At 46.2% G+C, this 22,851-nt stretch overlaps 1 protein-coding gene across 2 annotated transcripts in view; it reads right to left on the minus strand.

The window, feature by feature from the left end:
- Positions 1–22,851, minus strand: part of RBM6 (RNA binding motif protein 6) — a 53,580-nt gene that overhangs the window by 25,849 nt on the left and 4,880 nt on the right. For both annotated transcript variants that reach the window (XM_048958057.1, XM_048958055.1), the window contains exons 3-6: positions 20,061–21,408; positions 19,161–19,250; positions 18,159–18,228; positions 6,529–6,602 (exon numbers count right to left, since the gene is read on the minus strand). In XM_048958057.1, the coding sequence (XP_048814014.1) occupies positions 6,529–6,602; positions 18,159–18,228; positions 19,161–19,250; positions 20,061–21,408 (1,582 nt within the window). The remainder of the gene's footprint in view (positions 1–6,528; positions 6,603–18,158; positions 18,229–19,160; positions 19,251–20,060; positions 21,409–22,851) is intronic.

Consider the following 22,851-nt stretch of genomic DNA (forward strand, 5'->3'; position numbering starts at 1 on the left):
TCAAACAATCATGAATGTAACCACAATAAAAAACATAACCAGGGCGTAAGAGCAGGCCAGCAGAGCTCTGCTTGTTGTTTTAAGATGAATCTACACCTAAACATAGAATTAGGATCTCCTTGTTGTTAGAGGATTATCTGCTAAGATGTTGAGAAAACAGAGCCAGATTATCTTCACAGATAGAGCAGCATCTGTACCCTGCATTCAAGGACTATCTGAAATCTTTCTGTCTCAAGGCAAAATTCTGCCTACAAGCAAATGGATCGTGCAAGATGCCACATCACACAGGACCACGCTTGGCATGTTGACAGTAATAGAGATAAGACCACCGAGGTGTTGCTCTGGCAGCGAGTGCCCCAGAACACAACAACAGTCCTATGGAAGAAGCAGAGAGCAGACATATCCATGGCACATGCTGCATTTCACACTCACAAACAAAAGCTTTCATATATCCCCGTATTTCCAACAGCCATGCTGGGCCTGAGCAAAGGCCACACGTTGCTGGACGCTGCACAGCAGTCTGAGGTACCCAGCAGGAGTAAGTGATGCACTGCAAGCACCAGTGGATCACCATACAGTCAGACAGAAAGAACTGGACATGGATCTTGGCAATCACTTACAGATCCAGTTGTTTAAACCAACTTTGGGAAATGACATTATTCCTTAATGTTAGACAGCTTAAGCTCTTGACGTTTCATATAGAACATTTCATACAGACATTTAATTGCATTCCAACAGAGAAATACCTGATTGCAAGGCACTAGAGATCTACAAAGGAAGAAGGGATATTTCAGAGACATAGCATCACACAGACTTGCTAATATCAACTGGTAAAAAACCCAAAAATGTAACCAGAATATAACTGCCAGGGGGCCACAGAGAAAACAGTTTCAATTTGGAGAAGAGTACAGAAGGATGCTTTACCTGGAACACCCCATTTATAGACAGCCCACGTCAGCTTCAGCGCATGGAATGGGTAACTGCAGTACACAACATCCACGTCTGCAGATAACCCTGCTGGCCACCCGGCACTGTCAGCAACCAGAGACGCTGCAGAACTCCTGCTGGTGCATCTGCCACATGCTTCAAACAGCTCACCAGAAGCTGTCCTCTGGGGCAGCCCCACTACAGAACAGCAACCCAGCAGCAGCAAGGAAGCATGCAATCCTCACCTACGCCAGTGGGACTGAAGGAAAATAGGAGGGTAAGATTTTTGAGTGAGATCAGGAAGGCAGAGGGACAGGGCAAGAAAGGATCAGATGAGTAGACCAAGAACACGCAGCTTCAGGACTCCTCCAGTTAAACGGGCACGCGTTTTAAGTAAGTTGGCTACCAGGGTTTGCTTCCTGAGACAGGGCAGGACAGAGCTGTGAAGTAGGAATTTGTAGTTTTAACTGACAAAGGTTGGAAAAGCCACGCTGATGGTGGCTACCAGTAGCTGAAGGAAGTGTGTGAACTCTTTCACAGAAGATCCCTTACCACCTCCCATGCCAAGGGAAGAAGGGACTCAGAGGACTCACGTAAGCTTGAAAAGGTGAGATGACAGAAGAAGGTCCAGAGAAGCGTTTCGGGTACCAGAATTTTGGGTGTTTTACAACATAAAAAATCCTTCCACGCACAAGGAACACCTCTGTCACTCAGAGGTCTGTCAGCCTTCCTGACCCCTGGAGCAGACACAGCACTCGTCCCGGTGCTGCTGCAGGACGTGTGCCCACACAGCGCTGCAGGTCACAGGCAGACCCTGCCAGCACCAGCACCTCTTGCTGCACGCTTCCTCCCTGACCTCAGAGGCTTGCAGTTCCTACCAAACACTGGTACAGCGCAGCCATCAGTGAGACACGGGTGGGAATGAATACATGACTGACTCAATATGGCAGGCCTCGGTGACGTCAGGCCCCGGTGAGCTCATGATGAGGTCAAACACTGAATCAGACACAAAAAATACAAATGGGTTGTGCTGCCCGGAAATCCAACCAGAGAGAACTTTGCATAGGTCACGGGAACATGAAAAACTATGCAAGACACTCGTTTCCTAAACCAGCAGTATGCTGACAGAAGAAACACAGCTGAGGTGCACGAGGCTTCTCCCTCTCCCTGTGCACACACAAAGCTGAAGACTCTACAGGGTAATTCTAGAAATCCACGTGGTCAAAAGCAGGGCAGGTTCAACAGGGAAAAAAAAGATGCATGCGCAATGATATGATCCTAGAAAACTTCACAGCCCTCATAAACAACAGGAAAAGCAAAAGACTACGTCAGCTGATAATCCAAGGAGGAAATATGAAAGGCAAGACTCTCTTCAGTGCTCTTAGCCTAACAGACGAAGGGGTTTCAGACTATTGGTGGACACCCTCAACTGCTAACACCACTCTGAACTGCAGGTTAAAGCGACCATGGGATGCAGTGAGTTTGTCAGGTGAGTAATGATAGATGGAAATGCCCTTGAGGTTCAGTCAGCCTCCTTTGCAGGGGGCATTCTGCAGGTTCTGAAGAAAAATCTCAGACTCCACAACTCAGTACATCCTACCGAAAGGATAACAGTCACTTCTTGCATCCAGACTCATGCTTTCTCTTTAAAATCACAGCAGTGCTCCTTTCACTGAGCGCATCAGCAGCTCTCAATAAGCACACACAGCTACAGGTCTCCAGAGCTGAAGCATTCCAGGAGAACAACAAGCTCCTTCTGCATTTAGCTGGAAAGGCACCGAGATGTGACTGGCTGCTGCAAATGCTTTGAGGACAGAAAGTCCCAGGCTCTGCCTGCTGTCAAAGCACCTCGTGGATTTAAACACCAACAGCTCCAGCAAAAAGCTTGTGAAGGCTCATCTATTCCAGAAGCTATGTTCACACAAAATGCAAAGCGCTGCAGTGAATGGATATAGAAGGGGATGCAGAGGAGGAGAAACACACAACTGTTGTTCCCAACTGCACAGTGGTTGAATATGCTCAATTAAAGCAAGCACCCACAAAATACCCCTGTCCTGTGAGAAAGGAGCAGGGAAAAGAGGTAGCACTGTGCTCAGCAGGCAGACTGCATGGCACACAGGGAAACTGCTCTCCGACAGGCGCTGCTTGCAGTGCAGGAATGCACGGGGCAAGGCTGGGAGCAGCCAGTCCTGCATGTTCCTCGAGACCCCCACAACAACACACAGCAGGTATTTTTACAAGCTGATGCTACAGCTCTCCCATTTTTGTCCTCTTGCTTTAGAAACAGAAGGAAAGGATTTAGTTACTAGCAACTAAAGCTAGGCAAATAGCACCACCAGTGTTGCTAAGGTTGGGGCCTGAGCGGACTTGGGAGATGCTTATTGTAAAGTCAGTCAAGACAAATCATTTGCTCCTAAGCTACAAGTAAATATCCCAATTCCATCAATGTAACAACCAGATCCACCTCTGCGAAAACAGCCACACATCCAGGCAGCAAGCAGCAGCATCTCCCTGCCTCTCCTCCACCAGCTGCCTTTAAGACAAGCAGTGTGGTACACAAAGGCAACTTCCTTTATCCCACCCACCTTCTTGAACCCAAGAACAAGGTCATTATGTGCATTTCTTCTACAAGCAGAGAAGGAGGATGAGAGAGAATTCAAGTACCCAAACGAATTCACACGTATACAGACAGCTGTGGGACACACTGCCAAAGTTGTCCCTCGGGAAGCCAACATGGTGCCCACAGGCAGGAACACTGCTGCCCTGCAGCTCTGCCAAGCCTGATTGCAAAGGAAACACGAGATAAGGGACACACACACACTGCAATGTCTCAAAGAGAGAATGAAGGAGGGAAAGATTAATTGGGGAATAAACTGCATGACGTAGCAGACAGAAATCCCATTTTCCATTGAAAATATTTGTGCCCCTCAAAAGGAAAAGCAGCTCATCAGAAACAAAAAGAAGGCCTCATTAAAGTCAAACCACAATCAGCTTGTAACAGAAGACCAACAGAATCACCATAACCACCAGGTTGAATGAAATAGAAACAAGTGCTGCACCACGTTCTGCAAAACAACAACAGCCACACTGTCCTACCAGGGACAGAGGAGCAGGCAGCCAGCTCTGTGCTCCCATTAACTGCAATCCAGCACAGCTCACATACAACAGATGGACCCTCTGAGCTGTGATAAATTGCCACCACCACCATCAGCAAGGCAGGAGTTATTTTAGTTACTTGAGCTGTGGCCATTAATACAGGGGGAATAAAACTCTCTTGCAAAATTTGGGCAGCACAGAAGATGTGCGCTTCCTTCCTGCAGCAGATTGACCCCAATGGATCTCAGCGGGCACATACACATGGTGGAGTAACTGAATGGAGAGTGTTGGACCTGGTAAATCTGCAGGTTGCAAATTTGGGAATGGTCTACGCAGAGTAAAATAAAAAAGATTTTCCAACAAAGGAAATAAAGACTACAGGGATGTAGGGAGGAAAACAGTTGTTCCTCAGGCAGGAACAGTTTAATAAGCTGTTTAAAGTGCATCAAAAAGGCAATGTCTGCAAAACAAATTTATTTCTAGCCTGCAGAAAACTGAAAAAGAGGCAGGCTGGCTAGTGAGTTGCTAGAGTGTCGCCGTGGGCTGACACTGCTTCACTATTTATGCTGTCACCAGTGATTAAATTTGACAGAAGAGTCGATAACCTTCTGAAAATAACTGAACTATCAGAGACTGAGCTCCAGCTAACACAGGTTTAGGTCTTGCATCTTGTAGAAATCCACACAAACTGCCAGTCTCCAGAGGTGATCTGACACCTCCACCCTGGAAGGCTCTAACATGGGCTATCCACTGTCTAAGGACAACCGAGTCACACCACTCCCTTTCCGAATATCTCTATTTGGGTTTCACTGAGAACTTAAAAGTTAGCTTCTTCCCTGGCAGCAAGCCAGATACAAGCCTTTGTTTGTATATTCCTTAACTAAAAGGAAAAAGGGTTTATAATCACCCAGTCTGAAGGCCTACCCTAACTGCTGCTTGAAGGCCAGTCAGCACTTCCTCACGTGCACACAGATTTACTGGTGATCTTAAGGCACTCTGTCCAGTTTAGGGCCTGCTGCTTACAGGCTCTCTGCCGTAGCAAAGGACCTAATCTAAGTCAAGCACCTGCCAAATGCATTAGGATGTTCAAGCAGAAGGGGGAAAGGAGATATTAACAATGGGAAGTGGAGGAATTCCCAAACTCCACACCTCTGTGTATTTGGGAATGGCACTTGCACAGAGAGACATCATTTCATGTGGGGAGAGCTAGGGAGAGGCTATGCAGAGTCATTTGGTTAAAGGGAGTGACACACGTAATGATGTATTTCTCAGTGACAACATAGTAAACTAGGAGTTGTTGCAACACTGAAGGGAAGACAAAAGTTGTTACTGATGGTAAAAAGCAATGAATAATTCTGGAGCCTTCTCTAGCTGTGCTCCGCCTTCCACCATCCTGTAAGAATGCGCCAGGCTCTTTCCCAGCAACAGAATTATTTCTGTAAAACGTTTTTCTAAGTTGCAATACCTCTGTAACTGAAAATAGAGGCAAGTGCTTAGTGGGACCTCTGAAACCCCAGCTGTGAAGACTCATTAAGTGTAAGCACATTTGTGCACTTGCACAGCTCGGAATCCGACTCATGACTCTCCTCCCATGACAGCGAGACACGGGACTCAGGTAAAAAAAGGCTTTTGATAACTGATCTCAATTCTTACTCAGGCAAATTAGGAGGAAGAAGGCAGCAAGAGAGGAGATGTGAGGGATGTAGCAAAGATATGGGAATCGATTGTTTTTCTTGGGTGAGCCCTCATCCACAGTTCCAAGGCACAGACAGGCTGGTGTGAAATGGAAATGATCTTTTATCTAACAAATGTTCTGCATCTCGCTTCTGTCTAGTAGCCCACAGCTCTAGCCTCAAATATCACGTCACAGCAGGCTCCCCTTGGGAACTTCTTCACGGGAGATTTAATCCATCAAGCACTTTTAAGGACTGGAAATGCTCAGATTTACCAGGTGCAACTGAACATAGGGTAGTCCTCATGTCTGCAACGCCAGCTTGGCAAAGGACAGAGATGGGGGAGATGCACAATTAAGAATCTTTCCCACGCATGAGGCATATGGAAAGTCAGCTCAGAGCTGCATACTAGAGCGCTCACCTACAATCACATGTGTGCGCACGCACAGCCGGGGGAGGCAGTTAATGCTAGCAGAGCTCTTTCCAACTGCATTTCAGTGTGACTACAAAAGTATCAGGGCCAAAACCTACTTGAGGAGCCTGTCAGCTCCCAGCCTGAATCCAGCCAGTGTGCTGACATATGCCGGGGAGGAGGGAGGACCATTCAGTGTCTGGCAGCTCTCTCACACTGGCATTTCTAAGCCTTTTACAAAGTTCCGGAAACAATATTTAAACCACAGCCTTGTGCATTATACAAGAACAGATCCTCCTTTGAACGGTTCAAAGAAACACAAAACCTCATTGGCTTTCCACCACCCCACCAAAAAAAAAAAAGAAAAAAGAAAATAAACAACAAAATCTTCTAGCAGCATTGACCGAAGTGTAAAGCAACCTGGTTGGCTTCCATGCATCCGATGGCCTCTTCCAAGAGTGAAAACTCCACGCAGACATAGCGATAGTCGTAACCTGGGGACAGCATTTAAATACAGACGGGAGTCAAGTTAGTGCCTTGTCATAAAGAAAGCCACATTCAATATTCAATTTCCCTCTCCCTCCAGTGACAAACCCTCTAACCACCACCCCTCTGCTCCAAAATGAAAAGGAGAGAAACCAGGGACTAGCTGGATGATGACTAACTGCAGTTGATCATGAATTTTAATAGCGCAGCGTTCCCACTTCCCCTTGCACAACCCAGTGACAGGCACACCCTTCCTTAGGGCAAGAAATAATAGCTTTTTTTTCTTCTTTCTGTAAGGCACAGTGATTTTCCATGCTCATTTCACGTCTTGTACTGCCCTGGGGGCAGTGCTCTCCAAAGCAAGCGTTGGTAAGTCATTCCAAAGCACCTTGCTGCGAATGTATTTCACACAAATGGCCAGCATTTTAATTTGGGCAGTATTTCAGAAAGAACTACCACGATTCTATTACCTTTGCTATTTTCCCTCCAACACCTGTTCTTTGCTGAAGTCCATTTCTTGCATTATGAAACAGCACAGTGGAGCAGGAATCATAACTTCAGCTTTCTCATTCTGGCATTTTATTTCCAATAGATGTTATTGTACGTTTAGTTAAGAGAGTGTGGGAGCTTAAGATCCTCCCCCAAGAAACCAGACGCGAGAAACCAGAGATGCTTTACTCTTCTTGCTTCCTGTCGATTTCTACTCCAGTTACCTGCACCAAAACGTTCTGGCCCATGGCAAAGTGCAGGGTGAGCACTACAGAAGTTAAGGCCATCCCAAGAGCCATCCTTGCTCTTGCAAGGAACTCCGACAAACGCTGAGCAACAACCTACAGTCACAGCCTCTCTCTTCACGTACCAAGGCCACCTCACTCCAGAACAGTGTTTTCCAGATGACTGTGGGCTGGCATGCCTCTACATGCGAACACAGAAAGGGGAAAGCTTGGTTCCCTCCTCCTGCTCCTGGTCAGGGGTGAGAGGAAAGCTGTGCTGTATGTGGGTTGCACCATTTTAGGCACCTCGCTGTGCAGGGGAAGAGCTCTTCTCCCTCCTAAGGATGCATGCCTTAACACAGACACATTCAGCCCAGGTATGCATCTGGTTACCGCTGCTTCAACCTCCCATGGCAACGTAAACCCACACACACTTCTCCCTGTCAAGGCATTCCAGTCTGCCAGAACACAGCTTCCGTGGCCCTCCAAAGTTACTCCAAAGGTCACTTGCTGCACTCACCCATTTTTCCTTCTGTTTCTTCTCTTACCATCTTCAAAGTTAACCAGTTACAGAGACAAGGCTGTGCAAAACTATTCCATCACCAAACCCTACTGTGTTTTATTCCGGGAGCTCTTCACACACCTAACACCACATTCCTTTGCACATTTACTGCTATAACAGGATTCCAATCTGAATCCAGCTCCAATTCTACTTCACACAGGAGTTCATTTCCCCACCACACATCAGTTGTGCCAATACGAGTATGCTGGAGGGAAATGTACGAGTGCTGCATTTCAGCTCAGTGAAAGAGGCCAGCCGGCAGTATATCATCAGTGGGGAAAGCAGCAACAGCCACTTGATGCTGCTACATGAAGTAGGCACCTGGAACTCGACGTACAGTTTCAGATGGCAGAAGTGACAAAAAAAAAGCAAATTTGCTGACCTGCTTCCAGAGTGCTCTGCAGTTCCAGCCACACTCCACGGCCTGGGACAACAAGGCAATGCCTGCTCAGCAGCAGAGAGCTGCTCTCCAGGAGCAGTGCTGCCCCTTGCTGGAGCATGGTTTGCATTCTGGGCAGGGACCCACTGCCTTATGGCATGGTACGCAGGCTCACGTAGTGTGTTTTGAAGTCCTATTTAAATCCAGAGCCACTTCTCTCCCTCCTATTTAAAACAGAGTTGTTTGAATGCTATCAGCCTCTAGACCCCTGATTCCTGCTCACAGGGAGGATTTTCAAGAGCTGCTGCAATCAGCACGCCAGGCTCAGGGTGCTGTCTTATTCCTATGTGCATATGAAGTAAGGGTACCCCAGAGCCCAAAAGCACGACTGCAGAAGTTTGCACTCTTCAGCATGAGAGGCAGTTTGCACCCAAGTCCTGATGAAGTGAACGAGTGCTTCAGACATGGCTGTAATGCAGCATGACACCAGTGAGCCCAGCACTAGATGCGAGGCAGTGGAGAGAAACACTGCGCTCAGAAGTCTGTATGCTGCAGAACCACCCCATACATCACAGAGACAGTGAAGGGGCAGCTCACCGTGGTTTTCCTTGTATACTCTCCTTTCTCCACCCTCCCCACCAAACTCAGCGCAACTAAGCAGCACTGCTACAATAATACATAGGATAAGAACCAAAACCAGAAACTGCAACCCCAGACCCTGCCAGAAAGCTGCTCCAGGCCAGATGTTCACGTCTCGTGGTTGGGTTGCACAGGAATGCAGTGCTGCAGTGCACAGGCTGGCCTCCATCACAGCCACAACAACGATGGGAGAGGGAGGCCTGGAGCTGCTGCCATAGAGCACCCTTCCATTTCACACCGTGCTGGAAAGCCCACTGAAATGGAGGCCAGAGGATCAGCAGCTCTGCTACACTGCATCTTTTCTCCACTGCTGGCAATAATCACATTACCCAGGGGACAACTCCTGAAACCAAACCGAGCACCCTGAGGTGGGCTGCAGAGGCTGCTGCTGGCTGCCCTGCCTCCTCTGCAGGGCTGGGTCAGCTCTCTGTGCTGCCACTGCTGAGCCCACACTGTTTTCCCCCTGAAGCCTACACACAATTTGCCCATCAGAACACAGCAATCCAGTAGCAGCAGGACAGGGGATCTGGGCAGATGCATGGGACAGAGCAGGGACTGACAATAGGCATCCCAAGGGAAGCTGTCCTTCCTTGCACATCAGACCCAACGGCACTCTTCAGGTCTTAGTGATAAAACCAAAGCAATCGCAGTGGCAAAGCAGAATCACTGCTAATGACTACAGCACGGCTTTGTGACTCGAGGTGGCATAAATTCACTCACAACGCTTCACGTGAAGCTATAAGGTTTGGTATCTTCTTAATTAGATCCTTCACTTGCTGCTTATCATAAAGCCACTGTCAGGGGACCTACAAAAAGGGTAGAATGGAGTAAGGAAAGCTGTGTGTCTTGGAAATATTTGTGATCAACATGGATTCGCTGTGAAAAATACACACAAAAATACCAAATCAGCATGTTGCTGGAGAGTTTGTTACACTGCCCACATAAACATTCCAAGAGGAGTATGCAACGGTCCTCCAGCACTTGAACTCACGCAGTGGTTGAGTTGGTTCACCCTGTGCATGCACAGTCCTCTCTGGATGTTTCCAAAGCATGCTTGGTTGTTTTCTAAACTGGAAACAACAGTGATCTGCTAGTACTTAGGAGTAAGGATACATTTAAAGCACCAGGAAGCTGCTGTACAAACATTTGAATAAGAGATGTTTTGCTTCTTAAACATGCCTGTTAGTGAAAGGAATTTTGACAACAAATAGCAGGTCCTTGTTAGTATCCACGGTTGGGCTAAAAATCCTGAATGCGTGACTTAAAATTACCTTCTTTGGATTTGAATAAAAATATCAAAGACTTGTGATTTAAAATAAGAATTGCTGCTATACAGGCAAAATTTCTGCTGAACAACTGATACATAGCAATGTGTTATTTCATGATAGTCTGTAACATCCAAGATCCAAACAAAACAAAACCATAACGTTCTTCTGATACGTGCTGTAGGCAGCATGGAGACATCAGAAATATCTCTCTGGAGTTCTGGGAGGCCAAACGAAAAGATCACATAACAAGAGTGGCTGTGGTCTATGCCAAACTGAAGATACTTTGGGAAAGAAGGCACGATGGCAACATGGCAAAGGTATCCAACTCAAGAAAGCTGATCCAGCTCCTCCGTTCTAAGAATGCACATGCAGCATCACATTACCACCCTCCTTACCAGAGTAGGGGATTAGCAAACATCCAACGTGAAATGTCACTGCTTTCTTGAAAACAACTGCTAGAAAGCTCCTGTCCCTTGTGCTGCAGTACAAAGAGCCTCTCCTACAGCTGGAAGAAAGGAACAACAGTGGTTTCCTATTAAAGTAGCTCTGTTAGCACACAGTCTTCTGGCAACCTGCTGTAACTTTACAGCTGGGCCAGATGCAGACACGCTGGGGGCCTCTGCTCTGCCATCACTCACACCTGCATCTGCCAGATGGGGCCAGGCAGCCTGAGGGAAGAAGATAATGATGGTGTCTCCCTTAGCAAAGCCAGCCTGCCAATGCAAGGATGATGTTGGTGCTTGCTCTTCCCAGAGACAGCGTGGCAGAACAGAACACAGGGTCAGAGAAGAAAGCTGCACTGCTTTCAAAGGCAACAATAGCATGAAGTGTGGGGTGAATATGAAGGACTTCCCTCATGGGCTGACAAGGCATCTTGGAGTTGGACTTGACGATCCTTATGGATCTCTTCCAAGTTCCAATATCCTATTTTATTCTATGACTTCTGCTATCCTTCAAGGGATCTGCAGTCTCACACACTGGTCTTCACAGCTGTGGACACTGGGTTTTGCACATTTCTCACAGAAAGAACCTGCTTTTGTGGAAGGTTTTGGCAGCACACCCATCACCCCACACAGAAACGTGTCCAAGGCAAGGTGCAGACAGAGGTCACCTAGAACAGGAGGCCCTGGAAGCCTGTGAAGTCATCCATACCAAAAAGTGAATACCTCCTCTCAAGGAAATGTTGGGAAATATAGGACTCTCCATATTTCTGTACTGCTACAGTGCTCTATCATTAGCAGGTATGATACACCTAACGCCTCCAAGAAGTCTAGGCACTGTGTGCACACAGCAAGTCCTACCATGCAGCGAGGCAGAGCAGTGCTTGCTGCAGGGAGCAGGGAAAATGAAGCTGACCGCAGGGTGTGAACATCAGGAGGGCACCCTGCAAGGAGCAGCCAGCAATCAATCTGTCCTAACACACACACACACACTCAGAAGCCAAAAGCAAGAGCGCTCTCAATACCAGCTGGTAGATTCAGAGCTTCCATCACTTTGTCAGGATTCTTTTCTGCACAGATAAATTGGTCTTCAGAGATACGGAAGCTGAAGAGCTGTATTGGAAAAGCTCGCTGTTGAATAATAAAGAGAATAATCCACAAAAAGCCATGTCCCCAGTTCATTTCAAAGGCTGAGGGTACACAAGCCACACCTGGCTCCTGGAAAAAAGGTGGTCACGTCATCTCGTCCCTCTGTATAAGAAAATCATACTCTCATGCACTCATTCATGACAGTGCTGCACAAGAAAACAACACTGAAACCAGAAAATATGAAATGCAGCTTTATCGTGAAAGGTATGATGCCACAGTCCATCTTTCTCCCTCCATCCAGAAGGAAGGATCTCCTCGAGACACGATCTGACTGTGGTCAGTCTACAGTGCCCCATAAATTGCAGGGGCTGTGGCAGAGCACTCAGAGCACCAAATGGCTGCCCTCCTGGCCTACAGGGCAGCAGCCAATACACTGGTGAAGTGAGGAAAAACCCACAACGTAAGACATCACAACTTTATTAGAGACACATTACTACGTGATGTTTGTACAGAATTGAGGAACCTAAGGAAGGTTGGGCCACCGCAGAGCTCTATGAGAGGACTGGAAGCTGCCTACCTGGGGAGGTTTCATAGAGAAGAAATGAGTTTTTAAATGCTGGCAATGTGTACGAAGGCCTCCAGCACCTGCCATTTAGCACAAACGACTCAGAAAAGCAATTAATCCAATTAAGTCAGCATGGTGTGAGAAGCCTTGAAGTTTTACATTAGAGATGCAAAAAATAAATAAAAGCTGAACATATTTCTAAAAGCTGTCATAGAGAAGGACTGTGCATGTCAAAAGGGCTGTGATCATGCTTTATGGATGACTGTTTGTTTCTTCCTCTGTTGAGCATGCTGTAAATCATGAACCAAGGTCGATCACTATTGCAAACACAAACTTCATCAGTCATACTTCTCACTTCCTAAGCCATCGCATCACAGACAAAGACAGCCTAGCAAGAATGCCTTTTGCCTGTGCTGCCCTAAAATTAGGCAAGACTAGCCAAAAACCTCCTGCCCCCACAGCTGGGAAACCTAGGTCTTTTTTCAGTCCTGGTCAGGCTATTTTGGCTACAGACAAGACTCAGCACCGACAGCATTCCCCTACCTCCTCAAAGACAAGCCCTGCAGAACCAAGAGCTCTGGAGATAAGCAGCTGACTTGGTCAAGCCTTAGCAGGCGGCTCCCAGTGTGCTGCAGTGCCAGCCTTAATGGTGAGCCAAGTTGTGTTCTGCATAATTAACACAACAGGCACCTCTGGAGCACAGCGTGTATTAGAGACATGTCATGTCATCCCATGGCACGCTCTTTGTAGCAAACTGAAGGATTTAAGTCTTTGTGAGACCTGCTCTAATCAAACTCCATAGGGTTGGTACAAGCTGCCTTCATGAGGAAGCCATGAGCTGGCCACAAAAGCACCCTTCCCAGGGGTTTGCCTGAGGGCACTGCGTCAGCCTTGTAAGGAAACTAAAGAGCTAGCTTCAGAATGGAGGTGCATGGCTGCATGCTTGCAGAAACAGCCCCTCTCTGTGCAGAACAGTTCAGCTCCTCTGCCCTTCCCAAGGCTGGAAGCTGCACTGAAGTACTTCACCAGCAGTCCCGACCTCCTAGGGCATCACTGCCCCAACCTTGGGTGTATGTACAGCCACTGGGAGCGACCTAAGGCTCAGCTACAGGTGGGCCAGACACAAGCACAGCCATGCTCTCATGCACAACAAGAGCTCTGTTTTGAGAAGAGAACTCACCCTGATCAGATCTCACCTGGCCTTGCACCCCAGCCCTAAAGAATGGAGTCCTTATGCCTAGTATGGAGGGGTGCATCATTTGAGATGTGTCAGTTTCTCCACCAGGAAGTACACATTTCTGGACTTTAAATTATAAGTTTAACTAAAATTAAATGTTGTAAAGAATGCCATTTTAAATTTCAGGGCCTACTTGGAATATTCCTGCAAACAATGATTTGTTGCTCTGATACAGACAAAAAATGACTGCACTTGGGGGAAAAAAAGAAGAAAACCAAAAGGTACTTTTTATAGGTTTACCTAAAGGTCTTAATATTAAAATTTTCAAATATTAATTATTAAAATGTATAGCAGGGTACCAGTGTGGCAGAGCTTAGCAAGACCAAGTTAGAGTCCCTTGGCAAAGCCCTAGAAAAACTGCATTAAGTTTAAGAAAGAGAGGAACAGGGCGCAGCTCCAGGCACCTACAACATAAGGGCCACAGATCTCAAACAATAAATAAATGCCAGCGCACATAGGTGGCTAAATCAGCAGTGAATTATGTCTGATGCCGATGGTACTGGATAGAACAAAAGCTTTTCAGAACTGAGCAGGCAGCTGCCATGAAGACGTTGCTAAGCTGGTCAGGGACGCGGGAATGCAAAAGTAAATACTAAGCAGAGGGATGAAAAACCCAAATCAGCCGATTTCTGAAGTGCTGCAGTAACACAGAGGGTGCACAAAAGGGCTGGGAGGACCCACTGCCCCCAATTGAGCCCAGCTCACCTACTCCCTGCAAGCCCACCGAGCTCCTCTCAAATCATGCTGCTCTCCATCTCTCCCAGATCAGCAAAGACTCCTCTCAGTTCCCCAGATGCGCTCCTGGAGTCCACAAGGAACATCTTATGTGCTGCCAACAAAGGCTCACTTTCTCTAAACAGCTTTTTCCAACTGTGAATCCTGGCTGGAAAGCACATTGCAGGATTGGCAACTGCAGACTGCATCCAGGAAAACAATCTGAGCCGAGGGCCCAGAGCACGCCTCATGCTTTCATTTATTACTTGGACACCACTGCAGCATCTCTCGAAGGGGGAACAACTCAGCAGAAGCTTTAGGATAAAGATAGCACTGCACACTCTCTTCCCTGGGACATATGTATGCATTCACCCAAAGTGCTCTGTGCACATCAAACACTCAGGATCACTTCTCAGATTTTGCCTATGTTTGATGTTAGTCAGAAAATCAGAAATAGAGCTTGATGAGAATGAGGCAGCACATAAATTTAAAATACAACTGAAATCAAAACAGGGACAAAGTGCGTACATATTAGATTCCCTGAATGCCAAAAGGTGTCAGCTTCAAGTTTTTGGCAGTGCTGCCACAAGTTGCTTGTGCTAGCAATGGTAATGGGAGGATGGTTGGACTAGAAGATCCTGTAGGTCCTTTCCAACCTTGTGATTCTACGATTCTAAGTTCCCAGACTGACAGGAGAAGGACTGACAGCCTGGTGCTATCGCACAGCACCAACAGCCCTGTGGCAAGAGGACCACCAAGAAGCCTTGAAATCAAAGACAGGAACTTCCAGCTGGGGAGCTCACAAGCACCAACAGGAGCTGTCTGATAAGCTCCAAGTCAGCACTGTTAGCACCTACCAAAGAAGCGATGCATCTGCAGCTCTGCAACAGCAGTGGGCAGCAAGAGGCACCAGGAGACATGAAGCTGAAGCAAGCGATGGACTTTGGCAAAATTCCCCCATCACCTCCAGTTTTATGCTTTGTAATGATTAATCAAACAGACCGGCTCAAACACACTCGAAAGGAGAAGCTGGAAGCTAAGCCAACAGCCTAATAGTTCTGCCAATGTTTAACACGATGTTGGAAGAAACCCTTTTCCCCCCAACAAACTGATGATGCTACTTTCAGTCCAAACGTACAGGCACCAATTCAAAAGATCTGAGACAGCTTACAGACACAAGGAAACATGAGATAACACTGCACTTGGTATTCCAGTGAAATTCCACCTTGATGTTTTGATTGTCTGCAAACACCCGCCTCTTTGATTCAAACAGAAATACCTGCTGCTTCTTAAGGTCTCTCCCTTCGCCACCTTTTCAACATCTAGAAAACGTTACAGTCTGTGCACCTCAGAGACCAAACAATCTAAAGAATAAACAGCTTGCATGCGTATCAAAGTCCCAGCAGGCACACTAAGAACAGTTCCAAGGCTTAGCACAACCTTCACAGAAAACGCACCTCCCTCAGCACTTCCAGTATGTAAAAAGAAAGGTGTTTGTAAAGAACTGCTTTTTTTCCCCCCCAGAAAAGCCAACCATGTATCTTCTCTCAGAACAGAGCCTCGAGGAAGATCCCCCAGCGGAATCATCGCATTGAAGCTGCTGAGATCATCCTTATGAAAAGCATCGTGTCCTTGTGAAACTGATCTGAACCTCGCCTCTTTCAAGTTAATTGCGCGCTATTTGTTATGGCTGGTTTTGTTCTCCAGCAGCTGCAGGCATTCTTCTCTCCCAAACACACTCAACATGAAGTACATGCACACATGATTAATGTTATTTTTAACATTTCTGGACAGTGCTCAGTTATACAACCCGCTCTTCTGAGCCAGGCTGCTGCTGTGGCAGCACTGAACCAATACATGCAGGCAGCCAGGGGGCCCAGGTTGATCAGAGACATGAGCGATCCAGGTTTGCTTTTAACTCTTCATTTACACCCCACTTCACTGTAAAAGCCACATTCAGCACAAGACTGGCCTCTACTTTCCAACAGGATTAGCTTATCCGAAGTTCAGATGAACTCAATTCTGCACGTTTCTCCATAGGATAACCTCATGCAAAAGCTGGATTAACTTTACTACAGCTTCTCGTTACCCAATTTCAAGTAAACGTTTACACAACCCAGGAAGCTTTTTCTGTCCTAAATGTACATCCATCTTGTGTAACGAGGATCAGAAAGCTGTTTAAATTAGTAGCTGCATTTGCAGCCTCAGGACATGATGCAAAACAGTCTTTGAAGCATCAATATAACCTAGAATAGCACTACAGTGCTTAAATTACTGATGTTGAAAGGACAAGGTTAAATGCTGGCTTTAAATAGCTCACAAAATATGAACTGGTTTTAACTTCATTCCTCATCCCTCACTTTTGCAAGCTGGGAAAACTTTATAATAAAATAAAATCTGAGATAGACTGAAACAGAATGCAGCTTCTACAGAGATACCAGGAAAGCTGTAGCTCTCATTCTATATGTGACCATCAGCAGATGTGAGGGCTTCCACACCGAACACCAGGCACCACCTCTCAGATGATCACCTCTGAAACTGGGAATGGGTAAAACACAATGGTTCTCTAATGAGGGCAGTGATTCTGGCACTAAGTCGTAGTAACGAACGCAAGGAAGAGACTTACAGAAACATCCCCAGTTCAAGTGATTTATTACTGAGAAGTTACTTGTTTCAGAAAATCAGCCACTGGCAAATCACATCAAGGAGGGCACAAAGGGAACGTGCTGCAGTGGTGAGGCTGTGCTCGGTGCTGCATGGCTGACAGCCACGCTGTGCTGCGTTTAGCAAAGAGGAAAGGAAGCAAGAAACATCACGCCCTTTAAGCCACGTTTGTTGGGCCAGACCAGATTATGTAACTCAAGTGTTCTTTAGTTCAAAGGTTCGTGAGAAGGTTGTGAAATCTCCTTTGACGGCTTCCAGAAACAAAAATATACTTGAGAAATACCCAACTGCCCCAGTTTCTGTCTCCAGCTACTGCACACTCAGGAAGCCTTTATATCAAGCATTGACACGAAGGATTCTGGCTGCTCCACGTGCAACCCATACTGGTAATATGGAAAAGCACTGATGACAGTAGAAGCCTCTGCTTTCCTTGGTTTAGAGACAGTGGAAACAGCTCTGCCGTTTTCCCTCTCTTTGGAAAATGACAGAAATGTATTTTGGAGCAGAAGCTGTTTGCTACCATCAGAACAGGAGAGGTAACTTCAGATGATCCTTCTGTTTCCAGGCATTCCTTACTAGCAGAACCCAAACCTCTCCCCAAGACTCACCCCTCATCTCCTACCACCACGCATCTTTGCTCCAGTACAACTCACACAAAGCAGCCTTGCAAAGCATTTCTTTCTTCAGAATCCCATATACACTGATCAGACTTACAACAAAACTCCGTTCTTTGATATGAGAAGGGCATTCTGGCCCAGCATTTGGATACTTGCTTACAAAATCTGCTTTCTCTCTTTTTTTCTTTTTTCATATCTAAGAAGGGTGAAGTTTCATGTTACTGAAGGAGAAACATTAGGGAGTATCAGGGGGGCACTGTTCACAGGGACACTATTTGTGCAGGACGTGTTCCACAGCCTCACATCTCAGAATGAGACTGAGAACAATCCAAAAGGACTGAATCATATTAATTAAAAGAAAAAAATCTGTTGGGAATTAACGTTTTCTGTTTTTCTTGTTTTTACCCTTGGTAGCCATTGAACCAGCCTTGCTGCTTTTTTCCTGCTGCTCCTATATCTAGAAGCACCAGGACACACGTAAGCTCTGAAGTAACAGTGAGCACAGCCACCAATTCCGGAGACAAAAGAGCCAAATAAGAAACTCAGTGGGCATTTTCATTCCAAAATATCTGTAACTACAGCATCAGTGACTCTAGTGAAACCAGCTGGGTACGTATTGGTGTGAAAAACACCCTCTTGTAAACCCCAAACCAGAAGTACTGGCAAAGCACTCTCACCTGAACTGTAATCCTTCAGTCGCAAGTTCTTCACAGGCATCCCATCCGGCCCTCGGAAAGCATTGAGGATCTACAGGAAAACCAGGATCCACTCAGTCTCCAAAGCAATACCTCAGAAAGTGAAATCCTTGCTTGCGTACAATCCTTTCGTAATAAAGCTCCCACAGCACCTGAGAACTATTTTTTGAGTTTTGGGGAATATTTGATCGCTTGTTTTTTTGTTTAAGTAAGCAACCACTCTTTACACCAGACCTCAGGTGCTCCAAGCAGTTCTATCATGCTGTTTGCAGCCATGCAGCTCCCCTCTGATCCTCATTTAAGGTCCAAGAGATCTAACTTGCCTTTAATGCACAGTTTCTGCCATGAGTTCTCTACTAACCAGATTTCAGTATTAAGCCTCAGAAGAGCTGATCACCACAGCTAAACCTTGCAAAAACTGTGTGTAGGTGTTCTCCAGTCTGGAGCTGTCACCGAAAAAATATATTAAGTAGAAGTGGAAGCCTTTGAAAAGATAACTTCTTTCACCTCATAGCCTAGATATTTTCTTTTTCCAACTCAAATGAGCAGGAGACATCTTTCCTGCCTTCATGAGATCTCATTTCAGCACTTTCAAGTAACCAAGAAAGAAAAAGTTCACTCAAACACAAATGTCCTCCAGACTCCAAACATAATACCAGAAGTAATAAAAACATTGTCTCTATATAAAGCAATCCTGGAAGGAAGGCATGTTAAAAAGAGTCTGGCGGATGAGGCTTTCGCCCACCAACATCACATATGTGACTGCAAAAAAAAAAATAAATCAGCATTTCCAGGCCCTCAAAAAAGCAGAATAATCAGATAAGAAAATAACACTGCGATCATTTCTATATTGGGATTTTCCTTGGGGAAAATGACAGACTGTCTGAATTACACTCACCAGGCTTGAAAACGCTAAGTTTAGAAACATTGCATAGAAGTTTTGAAAGTCCTGCAGTGAATTCTGGATGAAGAACAACTACTTACATCATCCTTCGTGGCAGTTTCAGGCACTCCTCCTAGCCGAATGAGCTTGCTTGGCTTCACAAATTCCGGGCAGGTCCGGTAATCTTGGTCCTTGAGTTCACACAACCAAAATGTTTTGTTTTGTTTTTTAACAAATCAGACATATTAACTCACAAGTTACACAAACCATAACAAAATAAAGCAAGGCAGGATACTAGGGCTTATAAGCAGCATGGCTCATGTCTCAACCATAACATCGTTTAAGATTCAGAGAGCTCTGCAACATTAGCATAATGAGCTTTGCATGCTTCTCATGCTGTGCAATGAGATCCAGATCCAGGCACAATATACACAACTCGAATGGACTGAAATACCAAGAGCCCATCCTTGTCCTGGATACATCTCCATGTTTTTAAAACATGAAAAGCAAAAAAAAAAACCACCTCTGCCTGCTTTCCAAAAGTAGGAGATGAATTCAATAGTAGCTGTTAATTCAGTAGTCATCATTAACTCAGATTAACTACTTGATTCTAAAGGCAAACAGCTGCACTGTTCTATGTCCACCTGTCCCAGCATCTTGTCTCTGCAGCTCCCACAGGCAGATGCCCAGGAGAAAATAAGGTATTCCATAGAATACTTCTCTCATAACTCCCTCTCTCTGGGCATTTTCAAACTGGGGACTTTCTGAACCAGATCTACTTGTACAGATGTAACAATTCTCAACTGATAAACTGCATTTCTCTTAAGAAAATATTTCTAAGACAGAAAGCATAACCACTAAAATGGCTCGGAGCAAGAGGCTCAGCTCAGAGGCCAGTGAGTTAGGTCAGAAACGATGTTGTACGCAGAGTCCCGCCCAGCTCCTTCCACCCACTGGACAACCCGTGTCCAAGGAAAACATCCATTGACAGAGCCACCTACCTGAAGGCTCTTATAGGGCCTAGAGTCTTTGCTGGGTTTTCCTTCTGAAAATGACTTGCCATGTTCATAGTCAAACAACTGACACGCAGGCAGCCGGTGATCCACATCACGATACTCGATGTTTCGGTAGTCCGTATCTTGCCTTCCAAGGAAATCCAGGTCATCTTCACCCTTTAACCCAAGATCAGAATTGGATCTTTGCTGCTCCCCCCCCGAAAGCTGCTGCTGCTGCTGCTGTTGCTGCTTGTTAGCAAAGGTCTGAGGTTGCTCCTCTTGGTCCTGAAGAGCAGGAAGAGGTCCACGGCTATTTTGGAAATTGTGTGAAGCGTTGTCTTTGAGACCCAATCCAAGGGATTCCTCTTCTCTGGCTGGTGCTTCCGAGTGTTGAAATTCACCTTTCTGACTACCAAAAGGAGTTCTTTCCAGACCAACGGCAGGCTCCTCCCTCTTGCTGGTGTTTAAACCAGAGCCCTCTCTTTCTGCTAAAGGTACGGTAGATTGGTTGCGTCTAAAATCTACAAGGCTTTGATCCACAGGAGGCATTTCCCTGTCTGAGAAGTCCATAGGAGGAGGCATATCTCTGCTCCTAAAGTCCTGATCAGACCGGGACCTGTGCCTATTTCTGAAATCTGACGATGGTGCGTTTCTGTTTCGGAAGTCCAAATCAGAGGTGCCCACACCTCTGAAGTCCAAATCGGGTACATCCCTATTTCTGAAGTCTGAATAGGAATGGTCTCTGTCCCTGTAGTCTAACTCGGGCACATCCCTGGCCCTGAAGTCTGAATGAGATCCATCTCGACCTCTGAAGTCCAGATCAAAAGATCCCCTTCCCCTGAAGTCAGACGGAGGCTCGTCTCTCCCCCTATAGTCCACGCTATGAGCTTCCCTGTCCCTGTAGTTCATACGGAACGTCTCCCTGTTCCTGTAGTCCACTGGAGGAACGTCCCCACCCCTGAAGTCCATAGGTGGCCCTTCTCTCTCCCGAAAGTCTCCGGGGTACACGTCCCTGCCCCTGTACTCAGAAGGGGGTAGCTCCCTGCCTCTGAAATCCAGCTGAGACTCATCTCTGCTCTGAAAGTCAGACGGTGGGAAGTCTCTGCCCCTGAAATCGTGGTGCCCCTCCCCACCTCTGAAGTCACTACGTGGTCCATCTCTAGCTCCAAAGCTGAAAGAAGGTTCCTCTCTGTTGGCAAACTGAGGATTGAGGAGGCCTGCGAGTGCCTGGATATCAAAAGGAAGTGATTCTCTGCCAGAGAAGTTGCCAGAGTGTCTTTCTTGAGCAAGACTATCAAGGGAAGGAGGATAGTCCCTGTTCCACCCGGGAGCAAACCTTTCTTCTTGGCTCCCACTGTAGAAATAAAGACAGTATTATTCATAACGTGCTTAGAGTCTGAAATCTATATAGCAGCACATTCTTCTCTAAACTTTTTATAGAGTGATGTAACAGTCTAAGATCCGCAGAAGATATTGATGTTTGGCAGTATAAGATGAGGCAGCATACGACAGATGTGAGAAAGTAAACTTGGGTGCTCCCATTTCAGCACAATTTCCAGAAGCACTCAACAGGGAATACCTGCAATATTAATGGGTTAATGATGGTAGCAATCCACATAGTCCTGCACTGCACACAGCTCTGCAGCTGTGTTCAAGGTTCCACCAGCTGGTGTGTTTGTTTAGGAGCACCACCACCAGCACATGCCTGGGAGGAACAACTTGAGCTTAAGTTCTCCAGGCAATATTATGAACAGCTAACGTACCACACTGTCACGAGGCACACAAAAGCAAAGGCTACCAGACATGCTCAAGTAACACACTACTGAGACTCTTTTTTGCCTCTCGTGCTGGAGACAGCAAAATACTGACAGCTGTCAGTTCAGACTCTGAAGATGCCTCACAGGAGCATGCCCACAATCAGCATGTGCAATTATCCTGCACTCGTGCTTCGAGACAGGCTGTCCTGCACCAACATTACAGTCGCAGAGCCATGAGCTCTCCTGATCCCTCTACACCACCACTCAGGAAGAAGTTTCCTCTGAATACAGCTTTTCAAAACCCAATGTTTGGGGTTTTTTTGTTCTTTCGAGCTACCTGTAGAGCTAAGCTCTACTCCACCACATGAAAAAAAAAAGAATAGTAAATAAACTTAATAGTAAATAATTCTAAAGAAACACCAAATCCCACCCAGATCAGCAGACATTTCCTTTGCAACTACAGCAAGTCCTTCTTGGAGTTTCATTACAGAATCGCTCATCGACAAAAAGCACATTTGTAATCAAACTGCATACAGATTTACCAAGGTGCAAGCCCCTGCTTCACCACCATACATAGGAATTGCTTTGTTCAAGGTTAGAATTTCCCACCCAGCACAGTAAAAATGCCAATTAAATCCACTGAAGAACCAGCACAGCAGCACTACTAACAGGGCCACAGATTACGACCACTCTCCCAGCAACACCATCAAGACAGGACATTGGTTTTTGCAGTTCACGTGATCAGTTTTCTCCACCCATTACAGCTGGACAATTATTTGAAATATCCTCACTACAGAAACCTGTGGTGTGTCATAGGAAGCACATTTATCATGCTGATATTCAAGTAACTGAGGTGGACATGGGAGCAAAGGATGAAAGAATTACATAGAGTGGAGGGAAGCCCTAACTCTGTGTGTCTCCACTTTACTTTTTCTGTCCAGATCCCCATTGCAAACAGAGGATCCAGTAACAAGCAAAGAAATATGAGCTAAAAAACATCACATGCTGCAGGTCAGAGACACATGAATCTTCCCAACACC

Source organism: Lagopus muta, chromosome 11, assembly GCF_023343835.1.
Source record: "Lagopus muta isolate bLagMut1 chromosome 11, bLagMut1 primary, whole genome shotgun sequence".
In the NCBI taxonomy this organism is placed as follows: Eukaryota; Metazoa; Chordata; class Aves; order Galliformes; family Phasianidae; genus Lagopus; species Lagopus muta.